Here is a 14604-nt window from a genome sequence, read left to right as displayed (position 1 = left end):
TCGATAAAAATATCCCGGCCCGGAAGTATATTTAGCCGACATGATATTACGTCATCCGGCGCTTCCTAACCTTCTCCAAAGTGACCAACCACGCTATCTTTATCCTCCGTCACAAACTAGATCAGCCTGCGCGTTCTTAGATACCAGGCCACGGATCTCAACACAGCGTCGAGAGCGACTTGTGTTCCCTCAGTTGGGTTTCTGTTTCTTGTTTGCCTCCGTGATTGCTTGCTATAGTTCCTGGTGTAACGGTGGAGACCTCTGCGCCTCATCCATCTAGGCTGACATCGAAGGCCTCCATATTTAAGAGGGACGGACCGGAACGAGGCCATTGTTTTACAACATTTCGCTGCTGAGGGATATAATGCTGGAATCGGTACTATGATGCGACCGATTTTCAAGTCAGGCACAACCACAACCACCGCCATAACGCTCACATTACGCTCGACGCAGTAGTGGAGGCCTGTATACACTCGCCTCCGCCAGCCCTCTCCGTCGACGGCTATGGTTTCAACACATGCTCCTGCGCCTGATGCAGGTAACGGTGCGGGATATACGAAAGACCAGAATGGGAACCAGAGCAGCGCAGTACAACATCCCACCGGCCCAACTGAATCGCATAACCAGACGTATCCGGTCGCACAACCACCACAATACCCATCACCTCCAGCGGCTACCTACGATCGCGAAGAAACGATAGATGGAGCTACGAGGCCTCCCATGACCAACCCAGGGCACGCAAACTTTCAACAGGTACCTCAAGTCAACGGCTATGAGAACACTGCAGATATCTGGGGCGAGAGAGTGGGCAACGAGCCGCAAACATACAGCCCGCCCATACTGCCATTCTCCGCCCAGGTAACCGGTCAAACAGATCCTGGGTCATTTAACGAGCGGACACGTAGCGAATCTCCTTCGGGAGTACATCTACAGTCGAATAATCCCTTCCTCAAAGCAAAGCTGAATCGCAGTGGTGAGTATTTCCTAGATTCCATATACCCCACTGGATTACATATACTAACCGCCACTGTAGAAAGCCATGATGCAGTGTCAAATCCGCTGGATGGACAGCTCCCTCCCTCTGCACATGACGGCCGGAATGCCCCTCTCGACAACCAAGACCTACCTAGCTCTAGTCAGGCAAATACTGGAATGGCCGCATTGTCCCTAGCCACGCCCATTAACCATAATAGCGAAGATACAGCTGTTGGAGAAAAGGCAGCTGCGCCTCGGGCAACACCCATACCCGATAGGACCGCCTCAGGGAAGGAACTTGCGTCACCAACAGAGTCAGTGAATTTGATTGATTTCGATTCCCATGAGCCTTCCATAGATGGAGAATCACGACCTCAAATCAATACCCCCAGCGAATCTAGTTTAGAGAACATAGATAAAGGGAAGGGGGTGGCATTGGAACATACTGAACACCACGAGCCCCATTCGACAGATAGAACTGAAACGCATCCAGTCCCAACTATAGTCGAACCATCTTCAACCCCAGACCCAAATACCAATACATCTGAACACGCAAGCCACCGGTCCGAGGTCTACGATATACGAATTGTCAACTGGACAGATGGAACGACCGAGCTGCGTCAATCCCCAGTTTTGGTACAGAACGAAAATGGTCCATGTCCACTCCTAGCTCTCGTTAATAGCCTTGTATTAAGGTCTCCGCTTGGCGCGAAAACTCCCCTTATCAGAGCATTGCATTCGAGAGAACGGATATCTCTAGGCTTATTGATACAGGCCCTGTTTGACGAGCTTATGAGCTCGCAGGATGGAAACGAGGAGTTACCCGATATTGAGGCGTTAAGCGTCTTTCTCACCATGCTACATACTGGAATGAATGTTAACCCACGTCTGACACCGGTATGATTAAATCTGCCAAAGCTTCACCATATTGACCACTCACTAACTTTTGCCAGGTATTACACCCTCCTACGCCTGGGACTTTCCTTAAAACTCGTGATATAGAGCTGTATAGTGCGTTTAACCTACCACTAGTTCACGGCTGGGCTGCTGCACCAGCGTCACCAACACATGAAGCGATGCTTCATGTGGCTGAATATCATGACGACATTCAACTACTACATTTCCAGAGAGAGGATCTAGAAACTAGAGCGATCAATACAGGCTCGTTAACTCCAGACGAGCAACGGTTGTTTCAAGATATCGATACCATCCAACGATTCGTAACGGTAGATAACCCCACCCAGCTAAGTCCATTTGGCCTTCGACACTTGGAGAAATCTCTACCGTCCGGTAGCGTTTGCGTCTTGTTCCGAAACGATCACTTTTCGACACTTTTCAAGCACCCACTATCTAATCAGCTATTCACACTGGTCACTGATGCTGGATATGCAGGTCATGCGGAAATCGTCTGGGAGAGCCTGGTAGATGTCAACGGGACGAACTCGGAACTATACTCTGGTGATTTCCGCCCCGTCGGACATGGCGCCGCTGAGTCTAGCCAGACTCCTCCACGGAGGGAAAGAGGGTCGGCTCCAAAGGATACCGCAAGTAGCACCGAGCAAACAGATGCAGACTACGCATTTGCTTTATCATTGCAATACGAGGACGAACAGAACAGGCAGGAGGAGCGAAGGCCATCGCCTCCAGCCAGCCGATCACAAAACAACCTCAGAGCAAATTCTGAAACAATGTCACCCCGTGGTCGGACAAACCATCAAATACGCAACACTCGCTCCGCAAGCTTTACACGGCCAAATTCTGCTCTACCATCTACTCTAACTCCCCTCCCTCGCACTCCCACCACCAACCGACCACCTCCATCCCGAACGCAAGGGTTTTCACCGATGGTTCCACCATCCTCAGCCCAGAGCAGGAACGACAATGACCCTAATGCACCCCCTCCAACATATGAGCAGGCCGCTCAAGAACCAGCATACATACCACCGCCCAACGGGCCTCCATACCAACAACGCCCTCCCGGCCCTATGGGACCAATTCCTCCATACAATCAAATGCCTAGATATAACCATGGCCCTGGCCCTGGACCTGGCCCAAACATGGCTGCCAGAAGACGGCAAGGTGGTGCTTCGCTCTCTACCTCATCGTTGCCACAGCGCGATTACTATAGGGAGAGAGACAGAAATAAAGACTGTATAGTTATGTGACTCGCGGTATAACCCGTTCGAGTATCGTTATTATCATGATAATAATCTTGGAGCGTTTCCATTTTCATCCTCCGCCTTTTCTCCGCCGTCCTAATTTCTTTTCGAGGAGTACGGAGTAGATGGTGTATATATTTGCATAGTGTCTGTGTCTACGAATGAACGAACTATTTGAAATTTTACGGATACGTCAAATGTCGCCGATATGCATCCTGTCTCTGACTCTTTCATGCATCTGCAAGGATCAACGGAAATGGCACTTGATCGTCGAGCAATGACTATGCCTAGGCTGTATGGTTGAATAAGAAATCATTAGACACGGAAAGGCTGCGTGTATGTATCAATGCCTGTCCTGGTATTTACTGATCGTTTGGCTGATTTTGAACAGGGGTTAGCGTATACGAAATAACAAAAAACATATGTAGGTGGCTATGTGTAATGTATTTGATGAGACTGAGGCAGCCGAGTTATATCCCTGGCCTGTTCCTACCTTGTCCGAGCGAGAAGGCAGACATCTGAGATATAACTGCGATAAATGATGTTCCCGTTTTATTGTACACGCATGCCCTACTCAATCAGCCATACCATTTGGGAGGTAGATTGAACATTTACTGTTTAGTTAATATCCTACCCAGGTAGTTATATTCACACGATTCCGCCCACGACCTTCGAGAAGATATGGCTGTCGACAAATGTGCCATTGAACCAGATTCTGATATCATTGGAGTCGGCGTATGTACCCCTTTTCTTTGGACTCACTGGTACTTTCTATAGTTCCTTTGTAACTACTAGTTTTGCTAAGAGATCTCTAGGTCCGAACTTCCATCTATACACTAAGCCTCGCGAGCCCGTTAGTGAGCTTCTTCCTACGATCTAATGACCTTTCCAGTGCCATAGAATCCTCGCTCGGGGTGACTGGCCTGGCTCTTTTACTTGCCACTATGATCAAGAGCGCACTGGACGATATTGCACTCTTTCACTCGCTCTGCATTCTACATCTTCTCGGACTGGTTGGTTTCTCTATCCGCCCCAGGGGCCGGTACCGTTTGTCCGCTACACATACCAAGGCATTCACTATCTTGTACGCCCTTGCAACCGTTGCGTCGGTGGTATATTTCATTCTAGTCTTTGCAAATGCGACACGGTTTGGCAACCGCCCGGAATGTAACGCAGAAACCAACTACGTCTTGTTTTGGGTCAATATGAAAGCAACCAGCCCGGTGATCCGCTGGCTGCTAGTTACCAGCTTTACGGTGCTCGCGGTTACCCTCCTTGCCTGGGTTGTTGGGTTCACGGGCATGCTATGCTTCGCTATTGACTGCGGGTGCACTGTAGCCCGAACCTCTGACACGGAATCTTTGTCGAGTGAGTCCCAAGGAGATGGGAGCAAGTCTGACCCCCGCCCCGTTAGGGAATTCATCACTATGCTAGGCCGGTTGGCGGCCTGTATATATCTGATTTGGATGTTGGAACTTATTATCCGAAGAAATAAGCTACTCCCAGGCCTCGAAGAGTGGAAGTTTGGTCAAGTACTGGCTATGATGATGTTGATCGGCCCATTGATCGAGTTGATGTCTTTGTTACTGAGCAAGAAGGCGTCCACCAGTGAGTGAACGTTTCTCTAGGATTGGATGGATATGGCCAACACAGTGAACATGTATAAATTTTCCACGATAGAGGATAGGTATCAGCTATGATTAAGGACGCCTTCACCGTTTATGTCGATACCCCTGGCTAGGAATATAAATTTCAACGATGTAAAACCTCTCGTTCGTACCCACATCCTATCAAGAGCATGATTCCTGGGCACAGTAACCATTTTGACAACTTTGTCCTTGAGGAGCTTTTCGGCCGGGCTGGCAATCTTTTGCACCTCTTTCACGTCCTCCAGCTCCTTTGCCTTCTCCTCCGAAATCGTACTACTAAACGTGCCAACTTTCCTGTCTTCCTCTTCGAAAGCCACCACCCAAGAATTCTCTTCTGTGCATATCGTTGCAAGCATAGAACATTTGTCGACGGTTGGCCATCCAGCGCCTCCCGATTTCCGCAGCAAGTATTCTGCAGAACACTCTATAGAAAAGTTTGGATAGTTGGGAGCCAGTGTACATGATAGAACGAGAACGCTGCCGCGCCTGTCACTTCGAGGCACGAGATTTGAGAATGCTAGAGTTTGGGGTGGCATCTCTTTGCGCAAGTCTGGTGAAACATGTCTCTGGCTCTCTTTCCACCTTATGAGCGCTTTGGATGCTGCCCAAGGTGTTTTGAATATTGCATATACGAGTGGATAGTGTGCTTTGCGGCACGCATATGCCTGTGCTATAGATGCCAAACGATGTTAGCAGCGCGACCCACTAGGGGGAGAGGGAGAAGGATAGACCATGACAAACTAGACACAGATTCGGAGTAAGTATAACTATCGTATGTTTCTGAGCTGCTGCGGTTTGTCTGCTTTTTTGCCTGCGAAAAGTACCACATCCTTCCTTTACTTCAAGGTGAGAGCCCCACTCGCTATATTCGTTTTGACATAAATGAAAGCGGTTCAAGGGGGTTGAAAGAAAGAAACTCAGAGATTCGAAGCTTCTTATATGATCTCGTATCGCTGGGTTGTGTATGTATACGCGCGCATACACACAGCCTTGCAGGTCTGGTGGCTGACGATCTCGGCGTAAGCACGCTCCCTGCCCCTGCCTTCGGCGTTCCCTAGGGGCAATAAAAGGAACATGATTCCTGTGAGAAAACTAGAAGTACGGCAAGCTAGGGAGGATTGGAAGTTTAAAACAGCATTTCCTTTGCCTTATTTGGGATCCCTTTTCGCCTTGCGTAAGAAACCAACACCCATGGATCCAGGTATGTTCGTCACTCTATAAAAAAGATGACCTGAGGCTAATGATCTTAGAGTACCCCTTATCCACTAATAGTAAGTTGTGTCTCCGCTTCTCTGGATGTGGTCACTAACAGTTCCAAAGTACTCATTCATCTCGGGCTTTCTGTACTTGACTTGGGGATCAATGCCGCTGCCGGAACCGCCGCATGTGCCACCGGAGCCCATGTTAATGGGAACGCAGCGCCTTTCCAGGTACTACGCCTCGGAGCCCTTTGCGGCCTGTTCAAGTCCGCCATCATAAACTTGGCTGTCCTTTTAAACATGATCTCGGCGAATATGTTTATCCTCGTATTGGCCGGCCTTGCAGGGTCATCTTTCGGAACGACAGTGATTTCTACATCAGTTGTAGCTCTTAAAGTCCTGGACAAAGGTGAATGCGAGTCTCGATATAGCCGCTAGTACAACTATGCAGCAGTTATCCTGTGCATAGACTGACTCTCCTTCGGTGTCATAGTACCCCATCCGCTGCTGGTAGCTGCAACTGCTGCCGGTGCCCCTCTATTAGCAGGAACCGCAGCATTAGCCGCTTCTGGTACGAGCTCATCATCTATCACAGTTAGGGATAGCTCCATGTGCTGACACAGTTATCTGAGTAGGACCAGCTTTCTCGATACAAGCAATTGGCTGGGATGCTTTGACTGGCTATACGTTTGCTCGCGTCGCGCAAAACCAAAGTAAGCTTCTCCCCCCATTCAAAACAAAACATACTTCATGCCTTTTTCTTTATTATTCCCAAAAAATCATTGATAATACTCACAATTGAATATATAGATTTCCATGTTTGCGAGTACCGATCTGCGGCCGCCGCAGGAGCCGTGTTTGGAGCTCTGGTTTGGCTTATGAAGCTCCCACTGGTATGCTATTATAGCAACAGAAGAAAGAAAAAACAGGAGAGTGGCGACTATAAAGCAGGAGACGAGTTTCATCCATGTAGGTGACCCATCGTCCAATATCTATAGATTCTCTCACTAAAATGTGGGCAGGGACATATGGAAATCTGATAGTCCAGATTTATCCAGTATTACTTTTAATATAAAGATTTGGCAAATATGGACGCTGCTGGAGGGAATGTGAAGGTTGGAGATGCACAGAGTGAGATGTTGGTATTGACGATGTTGACGATGGAGGAAGACGTATCAGTGGATTGAGGTCACGTGTTATACAAGCTAATGCTTACTAAGACTATAAGTGGCGTGGCAGTTGACGATGGCGAGTTAAGACGACTGTTACTTATAGACTCACTTACTAATTATTGTACCACGGAGTTGGATGTTCAGTACTTTAGGCAGAAATATCGCCAGTACGGATGGCCGGATGCGTTCCAGAGGGATGATGCTAGGAGAGTGGTTGATGAGTTCTGCAATTCGATGAAGGATAAACGAACACCATGGCCCCCCAACAGACTGGATAGGGGCATGGCAACCATGAAACCGCGAGGCACCAGAATTATAGGTGTAATAAATATCATTATATATACAACAGCTCCCCGGGATACGGAAGTAATGAGGTTCCCAGTGTTTATGGCCATATACTTAGTAGGTGCGCATTTCCCCTTCAAAACCATACTCATTCTATTGTTCAGTACATACGACCACAGGAAGTGGAAAACAGAGCTTCCCGTTCGCTCAGCTGTACTTAAGCCACTTGCCGGTCGGTTAGTAGTTGGGTGGGTGACCACCAGCGAATCCCGACTGTCGTATGTTTTTGTTTTTTTTTTTTTTCGTATTCTTTTTGCTCTACTTTTTGCTCGTTACGTTGAATTTCGATATCGTTCACTTGTGTTTTTTGTTATTGATGCTGCTGCCGGTGGTGGTAGCGGTACCCCTGAATGTAACTAACTACCCAAATATATCGCCTCTGGATAATCCTACTTACTCAAAACCACTCAAAGGAAGCTAGGAAAATCAACGAATACAATGTAACTAACGGGATTGATGCTATAACTAGCCCAGAAGGCAGCGCGGGCTTTGTACCACTAACACTCCCCGTAGCATCTTGCGTTTCAACACGAACCATGCTTATCCACGAAGAGTGTTCTTAAGCGGAGCCTCCTCGAACATCGCCTCGTTGAATCCTGTCGACCAGTTATATCCTTCAAGGTACATTGCTTGAACCGGCGAATCAGCTTGGGATTCATAGCTAGAGTGAAAGGTAGTATAAAAGGTTTACCTATAGCAAAAAAAGCATAATTTTCTATTACCATGTAAGTAAATTTTGTCCTCCGTAGCAGTAGAATGCCCACCTACCAGCGTTTCTCAAGGCATTGTTGGGGTTATTCTTCGCATGGAAATAGACTTCCTTGAATCCATACGCAGACTTTTCCCCAATAATATCATCTGTCGAGTTGAGTTAGCATATATCAATTACATGACTAGGTTTCTACCACTGAGACTCACACGTTCTTCTTTTGTCAAGGAGGACTCGCGAATGGCTAAGTTCATGAATCAGAGTAGTGGCAAGCTGGCGGCCTATTTCACTTATATGTTTCTTTTTCACCTCAAATTGTTGTCCACGTAGGGCAGTCATTGAGGGCTGTTCAAACCAGTAGGTATCGAACCACTTTGGGCAAATGATGAGAAGGTCAAACATTTCAGTCCCTAGGTTGATACCTTCAACCATAGCAATCGTATTGCCTTTGCATCCGTGTGTATTCTCTATAATGCGTTGGCCGCCTCTTTCCTTCGGCCTGGTATCCCAGTAACACTTCGCGCGCTCCTCTATACAAGAAGTAAATTAGATCTACAGGCAGTGCAGGGGGTGCTATTGCATGAGTGGGTATGCTACACTTACCAGGGGTAGTGTTATCTGGGAATTCCGTGCCTGGAGGGAAGGTCTTGGAGTAAAACTTGTCGCCGCACCATAGCTCTATTGGATGATTCTGAATTCCGTCTTTCATTAACTTAAATAGTGCTATGTATATTGTAAGCTTGATAACTTTTGTAATTTGATAACATCTCCAAACTAGGCTGAGAGTCTCACTGATAACATAACTCAGCCTTTTAAATTCTAGCTCATTCTTCTTCTTGGGCCCAAGATAGGCACGACCAAACATATTCTCATACGTGTACCAGGTTGATCGATGTATACCTTGCAACACAACATTGCCGTCGGGCAAGCGGTGCAAAAGCATCTCCAGCTCTGATAGACGTCTATGCGCTACGTTTAACTGACCAGTGAGTCAGCTTATCAATATTCAATATAATGTATATGAAATATAGAGTATTGCTTTCAAAGATATAGTAATAGATTGGGAAGTCTGACTTACTATATCACGCACTTCCCTATAGGCTTCGTGAAGCTCATTCGACTGCCGTTGATCACATTCCTTAAGAGTTAACGAGACCCTCACCTTTGGACGCATAGAAGGGGGAAGACGAGCTCCAGGAAAGGATTCATTATTGAAGGTAAGCCATAGCCCAGGTGCAACTGAATAAATAAAGTGGCGGCAATAAGTATGCCACTAAGTCTGCGTAGCTCGGCCATTGATATTCCCCTGAGTAATTGACGAGGTGCTGTTTGGAGCGTAGAGTTGGACATTCAGGCTTCATATATTTATAACAATAAATATACCGGTCCTATATCTTTCTCTTCGCAAACCTTTGTCTACCGCCTCCGTTCGTTAAAATGCTGTGCACCCCTAATGACAATATGGTAGTGCGACTGCCTCAGAAAACGAAAAGGGTCTCCTCCAACCATGTCTTGTGTTGGTCTCATGTTGGCTCGTATCCGATAATGTGGTTATCGCTACAAGAGTTTCCGAGCTCGGGTCAGGGCCAGTATTCTCTGGCACCGGGTATCATTCGTAAACGAACTCCGACGAACCCAAATTTGTGCCCAGGGATGCTCATATCTAACCGATATGGCCGTTGTGTATGCTGTCACCATGCATGGCATTTCTGCTGAGCGTAGCAAGAGATATATTGAGCTTGAGCTGCTGATTGGCGCAGGTAGCCTGCTAAGGAGTCGAAGTAGAGAAGAGAGGTATAAACGTCTTCATCGAGAGAGCCAAAACGTAGCCAGTTGGTGCTCTTAAGGTTAAGTTTTGGCTCTTTGTTTGATAAAGAACAATGAACGCTTGGTGTGTGCTGAAGATTTCTATCTCAACTGCTCGCGACAGGATTACCCTCCCGTGACGGATCCGGCAAAAGTGATATCAACTCTCCATGTAACTCCGTCCTACTCCTTGGAAACTCTTTTCAAATACAAGTTCCCACCAAAATTTTCAAGTAATGGGGAGCAATAGCAAGAGACACGGGACTAACCTCGCTGCCAACCGAATTCCTTCTCGAGAGCATCTCCCAGGTAACTATTTTGCCATCACGGGCATCTTCACCCTGAGGTCCGATCAGTTACAGGAACTGAAGTTGGATCTGGTCGATTTGTACACAGCCGTTGACGGTGGATGGGAGAAACATATTCATGAAAATTTTGCACACCTCGTCTTAATTTATAGTTAAAGGGGGAGTGCCGTCATCCTCCCCTGTTGATAATACAGAAGGTCTCCTTGGGCTCAAGGGAAAATATTCTCTATTTCAACGATTGCTTCGAGTTCAGAAATCCAGCACACTCTGGAGACATTTATACCCCTATTCTTGTCCTTGAATCTTCATCTTATCTTATCGACATTTTTAAGCTTGTTTCTACCTAGGTAGTTAGGCGATTAATATGGCCAATCATATTTCTGTAAATCAGCCAATCAAATAATTTAGCGCCACCATATAAAGTAGGCATTTGAACATAAATTATGTCTAGAAGAATTGCACCTGAACTTGAGAGCGCTTGTCTATATACTAAGATAATTCAAGGGTCAAAATATTATATTGTTAATGAATAGTTGGCGAATCCATGTTTGAATTTCGCTTGAGCCCACCTATGATGCAACAATATTCTTAGTGCCTGCTACAACCCAGTCTGCGCCACGATGCTGATCCTCCGTTGGTATATAATTGATAGCAAGTTTCATGAAATAGCATTTAACTATTTCATTCCTCCGTTTAGTTGCGAGACTATCTATAAGATCCAGTTAACTTGACACCAGAATGTTCTCCTTTCCCGCCCAACTTGAGTCTGACCAGCAGACACGAAACTGGTACCAGGATCTGCTAGACCACCCCGACTGCCAGGGCAGCCCAGTAAGCGATGCACATTGTAACTATTTGTGTGGGATACGATCGACTAACCACTTGACGTGCAGGATAAAGTACAACAGGCCTATGAGTCGTACAGACAAGCGAGTCTGACAAGGTCCATTGCATCCATGACACGGGTGGATGGTGAATCTGCAAAGCCGAAAATCACGCCTAGTCCGGCGCTTGTCCAGTATTTGTCGTATGCTGCAGCCACCAGTGCACCAGGGGACGTCGAAAAACATTATGGAGACGAGGCCGTCAACTGTATGGTCATTTGGGCGCGCCCAAGCCATAAGATTCTGGACCTCCTGAATGGGTTACAGAATAGACTGAAAGATATAGTAGGAACCGGTGAGGCTTGACTCTTCATACTGTGTGTTTCAAGCTGATGGAAAGGCGAAACTCTGGTAGACATGTGGTTTCCTGAATCTTCGCGGCTGCATCTATCTGTTATTGAGATCTCACATCGCCGTCCAATGGCCCATCTTCGGTCCGTGTATGACCAGATGGGGTCGGGGCTCGTCCAGGAATTATTGGACCACCCAGTCACTCTTAATGCAACTGATCATAGGGCAGCTCGTCTCGGAAGACCGATACTTCTCTTCGATGGTGTTGGGGTGGCCATCGCGTTTGTTCCGCTTGGGACAGATCAGTACACCTACCACCACCTACGGAGGGACCTGCACAGTATTGCATTGCGCAGTGGAATCACAACAGATACATGCTACACTGCCTGCATGGCGCATATCACCCTTGGCCGGTTTGTAGATACCAAGAACTTCTTCGATTCAGAGAACGCTGAGACGGCGCTACAGCGGCTCAAGGTCTGGATGGACACTATCCAGTCCATGAACGAGGAGCTAAAGGAGCGTTACTCGACCGATGAGTGGGAGTGGACCGTCGGAGGAGAGAAAGGGCTAGAGCTGCAAATGGGAATGCTGAAGTTTGGACGTGCTACAGATGCGGCTGAAATGGTTGGACGGCGTTTTGGCGAAGATGCTGGGCGGATGCCGGAGATGGCTAATTAGCATCACCCTGGCGACGAATGGGGATATATTTACGCCATATACCCCGTAGCTTCGCATGAAATTGACAGTTCTTCGGCTTATTTTAGAAATCATGCGCTCGAGCTAGCAAACATGGGGAAGAAGAAGACGACTATCCTGCATACGGAGTAGGGGTAACCACAAGGCTGAGCTTCTCGTAATTCAAGGGGGCCAGCAGAGAAATATTTTACGACAAGAGTGTTCCCTCTCCAAACGGCCAGAAGTCGATTATCTGCTCTTTTTTTCATTCTATCAACGACGAAGCGCCACCATGGACAAGCTGGACTGGCGGAATTACCCCCTCGGTCTCCCCTCGTATTCACCCGCTCTCGACGACGGGCGGCTCTGCCAGAAGGAGCTGAAGTCTGCATCTACCTCCTGGCGATCTGAGAAATATCCAGCTGTTTCGCGCGTGTTGGTGCTGGACCACGACCGCGGCGTAGGTATGTACGGAGTATATCTAGATGTTTGAACAATATATCCATTTGACGGAACCATGGTTCTTCAGCGGGGATCCCGGAAGCTTGTTTTGTTCTGCGGCTGATCAAGATGATTTTTATTCAAAACCTGTAGGAACGAAACAACTCTGCGACGATGAGACTTTGCATAAGCTGCTGGTAAGCGATCCTGCAAGTCACGATGGTTGATCGATGAGATAAATATCGCATAATCGATGGCATGATGCCAACTCCTTCTGTTGCAGGCTGGGCCGCAACCCCAGATTCGGTTCATGTATGCCTTCAACTGTTCATTTCGCAACCTAGAACCTGTCTTATTAACAATTCTACTTCTCTAGACTCCTTGAATCGACCCCTCATGAGAAAGTACTGCACCGTATCAACACCAACGCAGCCGCTGTTAGCGTGCTAAAAGCCAATGCGCTCGCCGACGAGAAGACAGAGGCCCATAGCGAAGATGAAGTCGCAGACGAACTAAACATCTCGCTGGACTCTCTGCTGAAAGTCCTAACTCGATATGATCTCCCTCCTTCCGCATGCTCGCATATACGGGGACAAGAGCAGATCTTCGGGTCGCGCATCGGTCGAGATGAGAAGAAGAATAAAGTAACCGCCTTCGGTATATACCCTTACCTGCTTTGGTTTTTCGGGGTTTCAATACTGATTATGCCTCTGGTCAGACTTCTGGTATGCAATACGAGCACGCGCATATATCCGTGCTGTGGATAAAGAGGCGGACTTGAAGATGACAATAGTGACGCACTACGACGTCAAATCTCAATCGAGCGTCATACTCCTTAAACACCGATCATTCAACGACCTCCCCAAATCGCTAAAGGATGAGCTCCATGACAAATTGGTAGATTTCATCCTTGACCCTAGTACCGCTGCTCTCGCAGGGAACCCGTTCGCCCTACATCTCCTCCATTTTAACAGCACGATCCAATATTACCGTCGAGCCGCCAGAGATCCCCGCGATTCCGTTGGGAAAGAAGAGATCAAAGCACACGGGGGGAAATCCGACCTTGGTGAGATCGATATACGCAGGCTACATTTGACCCTTACGAGTCTTGACCAAGATAAGCTGCAATTAAATTTTATTCTTGGGGTTCTATCCCGTCTGCGGCTCCAGCACGACCGGTTTTATAAGCTAGTCAAGTGCACGCCTGATCCAGATAATCGCGACTGGCTGTATACCCGCGTGGAGGAGGAGTATGACAGGTTTGAGAACCAAATAACATACTTCAAAACGTCAATTGAGAATGTGGCGACGCGAGCACAGAGGCTCTTGGATCTAGTAGGCTTTGACCACCCCCTATTTTTGTACGGCTCGGACTGACCCCTGATTCCCATTGATAGCTATTCAATTTGAGTACGCGGCACAGCACGCATTTCAGTGCCCGTATGGCCGAGGAGGCGATGAAGGAAAGCGCATCTATGAGCACCATTGCGATCATGACTATGGTCTTCCTTCCAGGAACATTTGTTGCGGTTAGCATTTGCCACACTTGCTAGGTCGTAGCTAAACGTCTTGCTAATCGAATTTTAGGGCTTTCTCGGTACGAATCTAGTCGGTGGGCCAGGTCAATCGGATGGTGGCTCTGCCGGTGGGAAAAATGGCAGCACCAACATTTTGCTATCTTCCCAATGGTGGATATATCCGGCGGCAACTATCCCACTGACTTTATTAACATTCCTACTGTGGTATTTGTGGAAGGTGTACGCTGAACGGATGGTCAATAAGCGAATCCTAAAGGATCTACGCATGCAAAATGAGGTTTGATTTGCTATACCCATATATATATTGCTTTAAACTTGCTTATCGGGAGATGGGCCATGGATGTATATCATGAAATTATTGTTAAATTATTACGTTAATGCATTATACCACATTAGTTTTCATAAAGACCATTCCTTCTTCCTGGAAGAAAGAGCAAGGTGAAGGGCCGC

The 14604-nt window shown here is 47.4% G+C and overlaps 5 protein-coding genes and 1 non-coding gene across 6 annotated transcripts; 5 read left to right on the top strand and 1 right to left on the bottom strand.

Moving 5' to 3' along the window:
• Positions 1–504: 504 nt before the first annotated feature.
• On the top strand, positions 505–3140 carry GIQ15_06601 (DUF455 domain-containing protein; the record flags this gene model as incomplete). Its single annotated transcript, XM_033554018.1, has 4 exons — positions 505–973; positions 1034–1611; positions 1750–1872; positions 1929–3140. The coding sequence occupies 4 exons, from the start codon at positions 505–507 to the stop codon at positions 3138–3140; spliced, it is 2382 nt and encodes a 793-aa protein (XP_033403533.1).
• A 675-nt stretch (positions 3141–3815) lies between these two features.
• On the top strand, positions 3816–4750 carry GIQ15_06600 (uncharacterized protein; the record flags this gene model as incomplete). The annotated part of the gene is made up of 3 exons (XM_033554017.1): positions 3816–3869; positions 3950–3987; positions 4027–4750. 3 exons carry the CDS (start codon positions 3816–3818, stop codon positions 4748–4750), a joined length of 816 nt encoding a protein of 271 aa, XP_033403532.1.
• Positions 4751–7608: 2858 nt separating this feature from the next.
• Positions 7609–7724, top strand: GIQ15_r0025. Its single transcript, XR_004500594.1, has one exon. It is a non-coding gene; the product is annotated as a 5S ribosomal RNA (ribosomal RNA).
• Positions 7725–8039: 315 nt separating this feature from the next.
• GIQ15_06599 (uncharacterized protein) lies at positions 8040–8917 on the bottom strand (the record flags this gene model as incomplete). The annotated part of the gene is made up of 4 exons (XM_033554016.1): positions 8040–8146; positions 8268–8357; positions 8418–8738; positions 8812–8917. The coding sequence occupies 4 exons, from the start codon at positions 8915–8917 to the stop codon at positions 8040–8042; spliced, it is 624 nt and encodes a 207-aa protein (XP_033403531.1).
• Positions 8918–11060: 2143 nt separating this feature from the next.
• Positions 11061–12178, top strand: GIQ15_06598 (uncharacterized protein; the record flags this gene model as incomplete). Its single annotated transcript, XM_033554015.1, has 3 exons — positions 11061–11153; positions 11216–11501; positions 11562–12178. 3 exons carry the CDS (start codon positions 11061–11063, stop codon positions 12176–12178), a joined length of 996 nt encoding a protein of 331 aa, XP_033403530.1.
• A 289-nt stretch (positions 12179–12467) lies between these two features.
• On the top strand, positions 12468–14437 carry GIQ15_06597 (uncharacterized protein; the record flags this gene model as incomplete). The annotated part of the gene is made up of 7 exons (XM_033554014.1): positions 12468–12639; positions 12770–12813; positions 12900–12928; positions 12993–13273; positions 13335–13951; positions 14014–14145; positions 14204–14437. The coding sequence occupies 7 exons, from the start codon at positions 12468–12470 to the stop codon at positions 14435–14437; spliced, it is 1509 nt and encodes a 502-aa protein (XP_033403529.1).
• Positions 14438–14604: the final 167 nt, after the last annotated feature.

The sequence above is a fragment of the Arthroderma uncinatum genome (assembly GCF_011692745.1).
Source record: "Arthroderma uncinatum strain CBS 119779 chromosome Unknown scaffold5, whole genome shotgun sequence".
Taxonomy (NCBI): Eukaryota; Fungi; Ascomycota; class Eurotiomycetes; order Onygenales; family Arthrodermataceae; genus Arthroderma; species Arthroderma uncinatum.
Note: the sequence above shows the minus strand (reverse complement) of the source record. Positions and strands in the feature narration are given on the sequence as shown.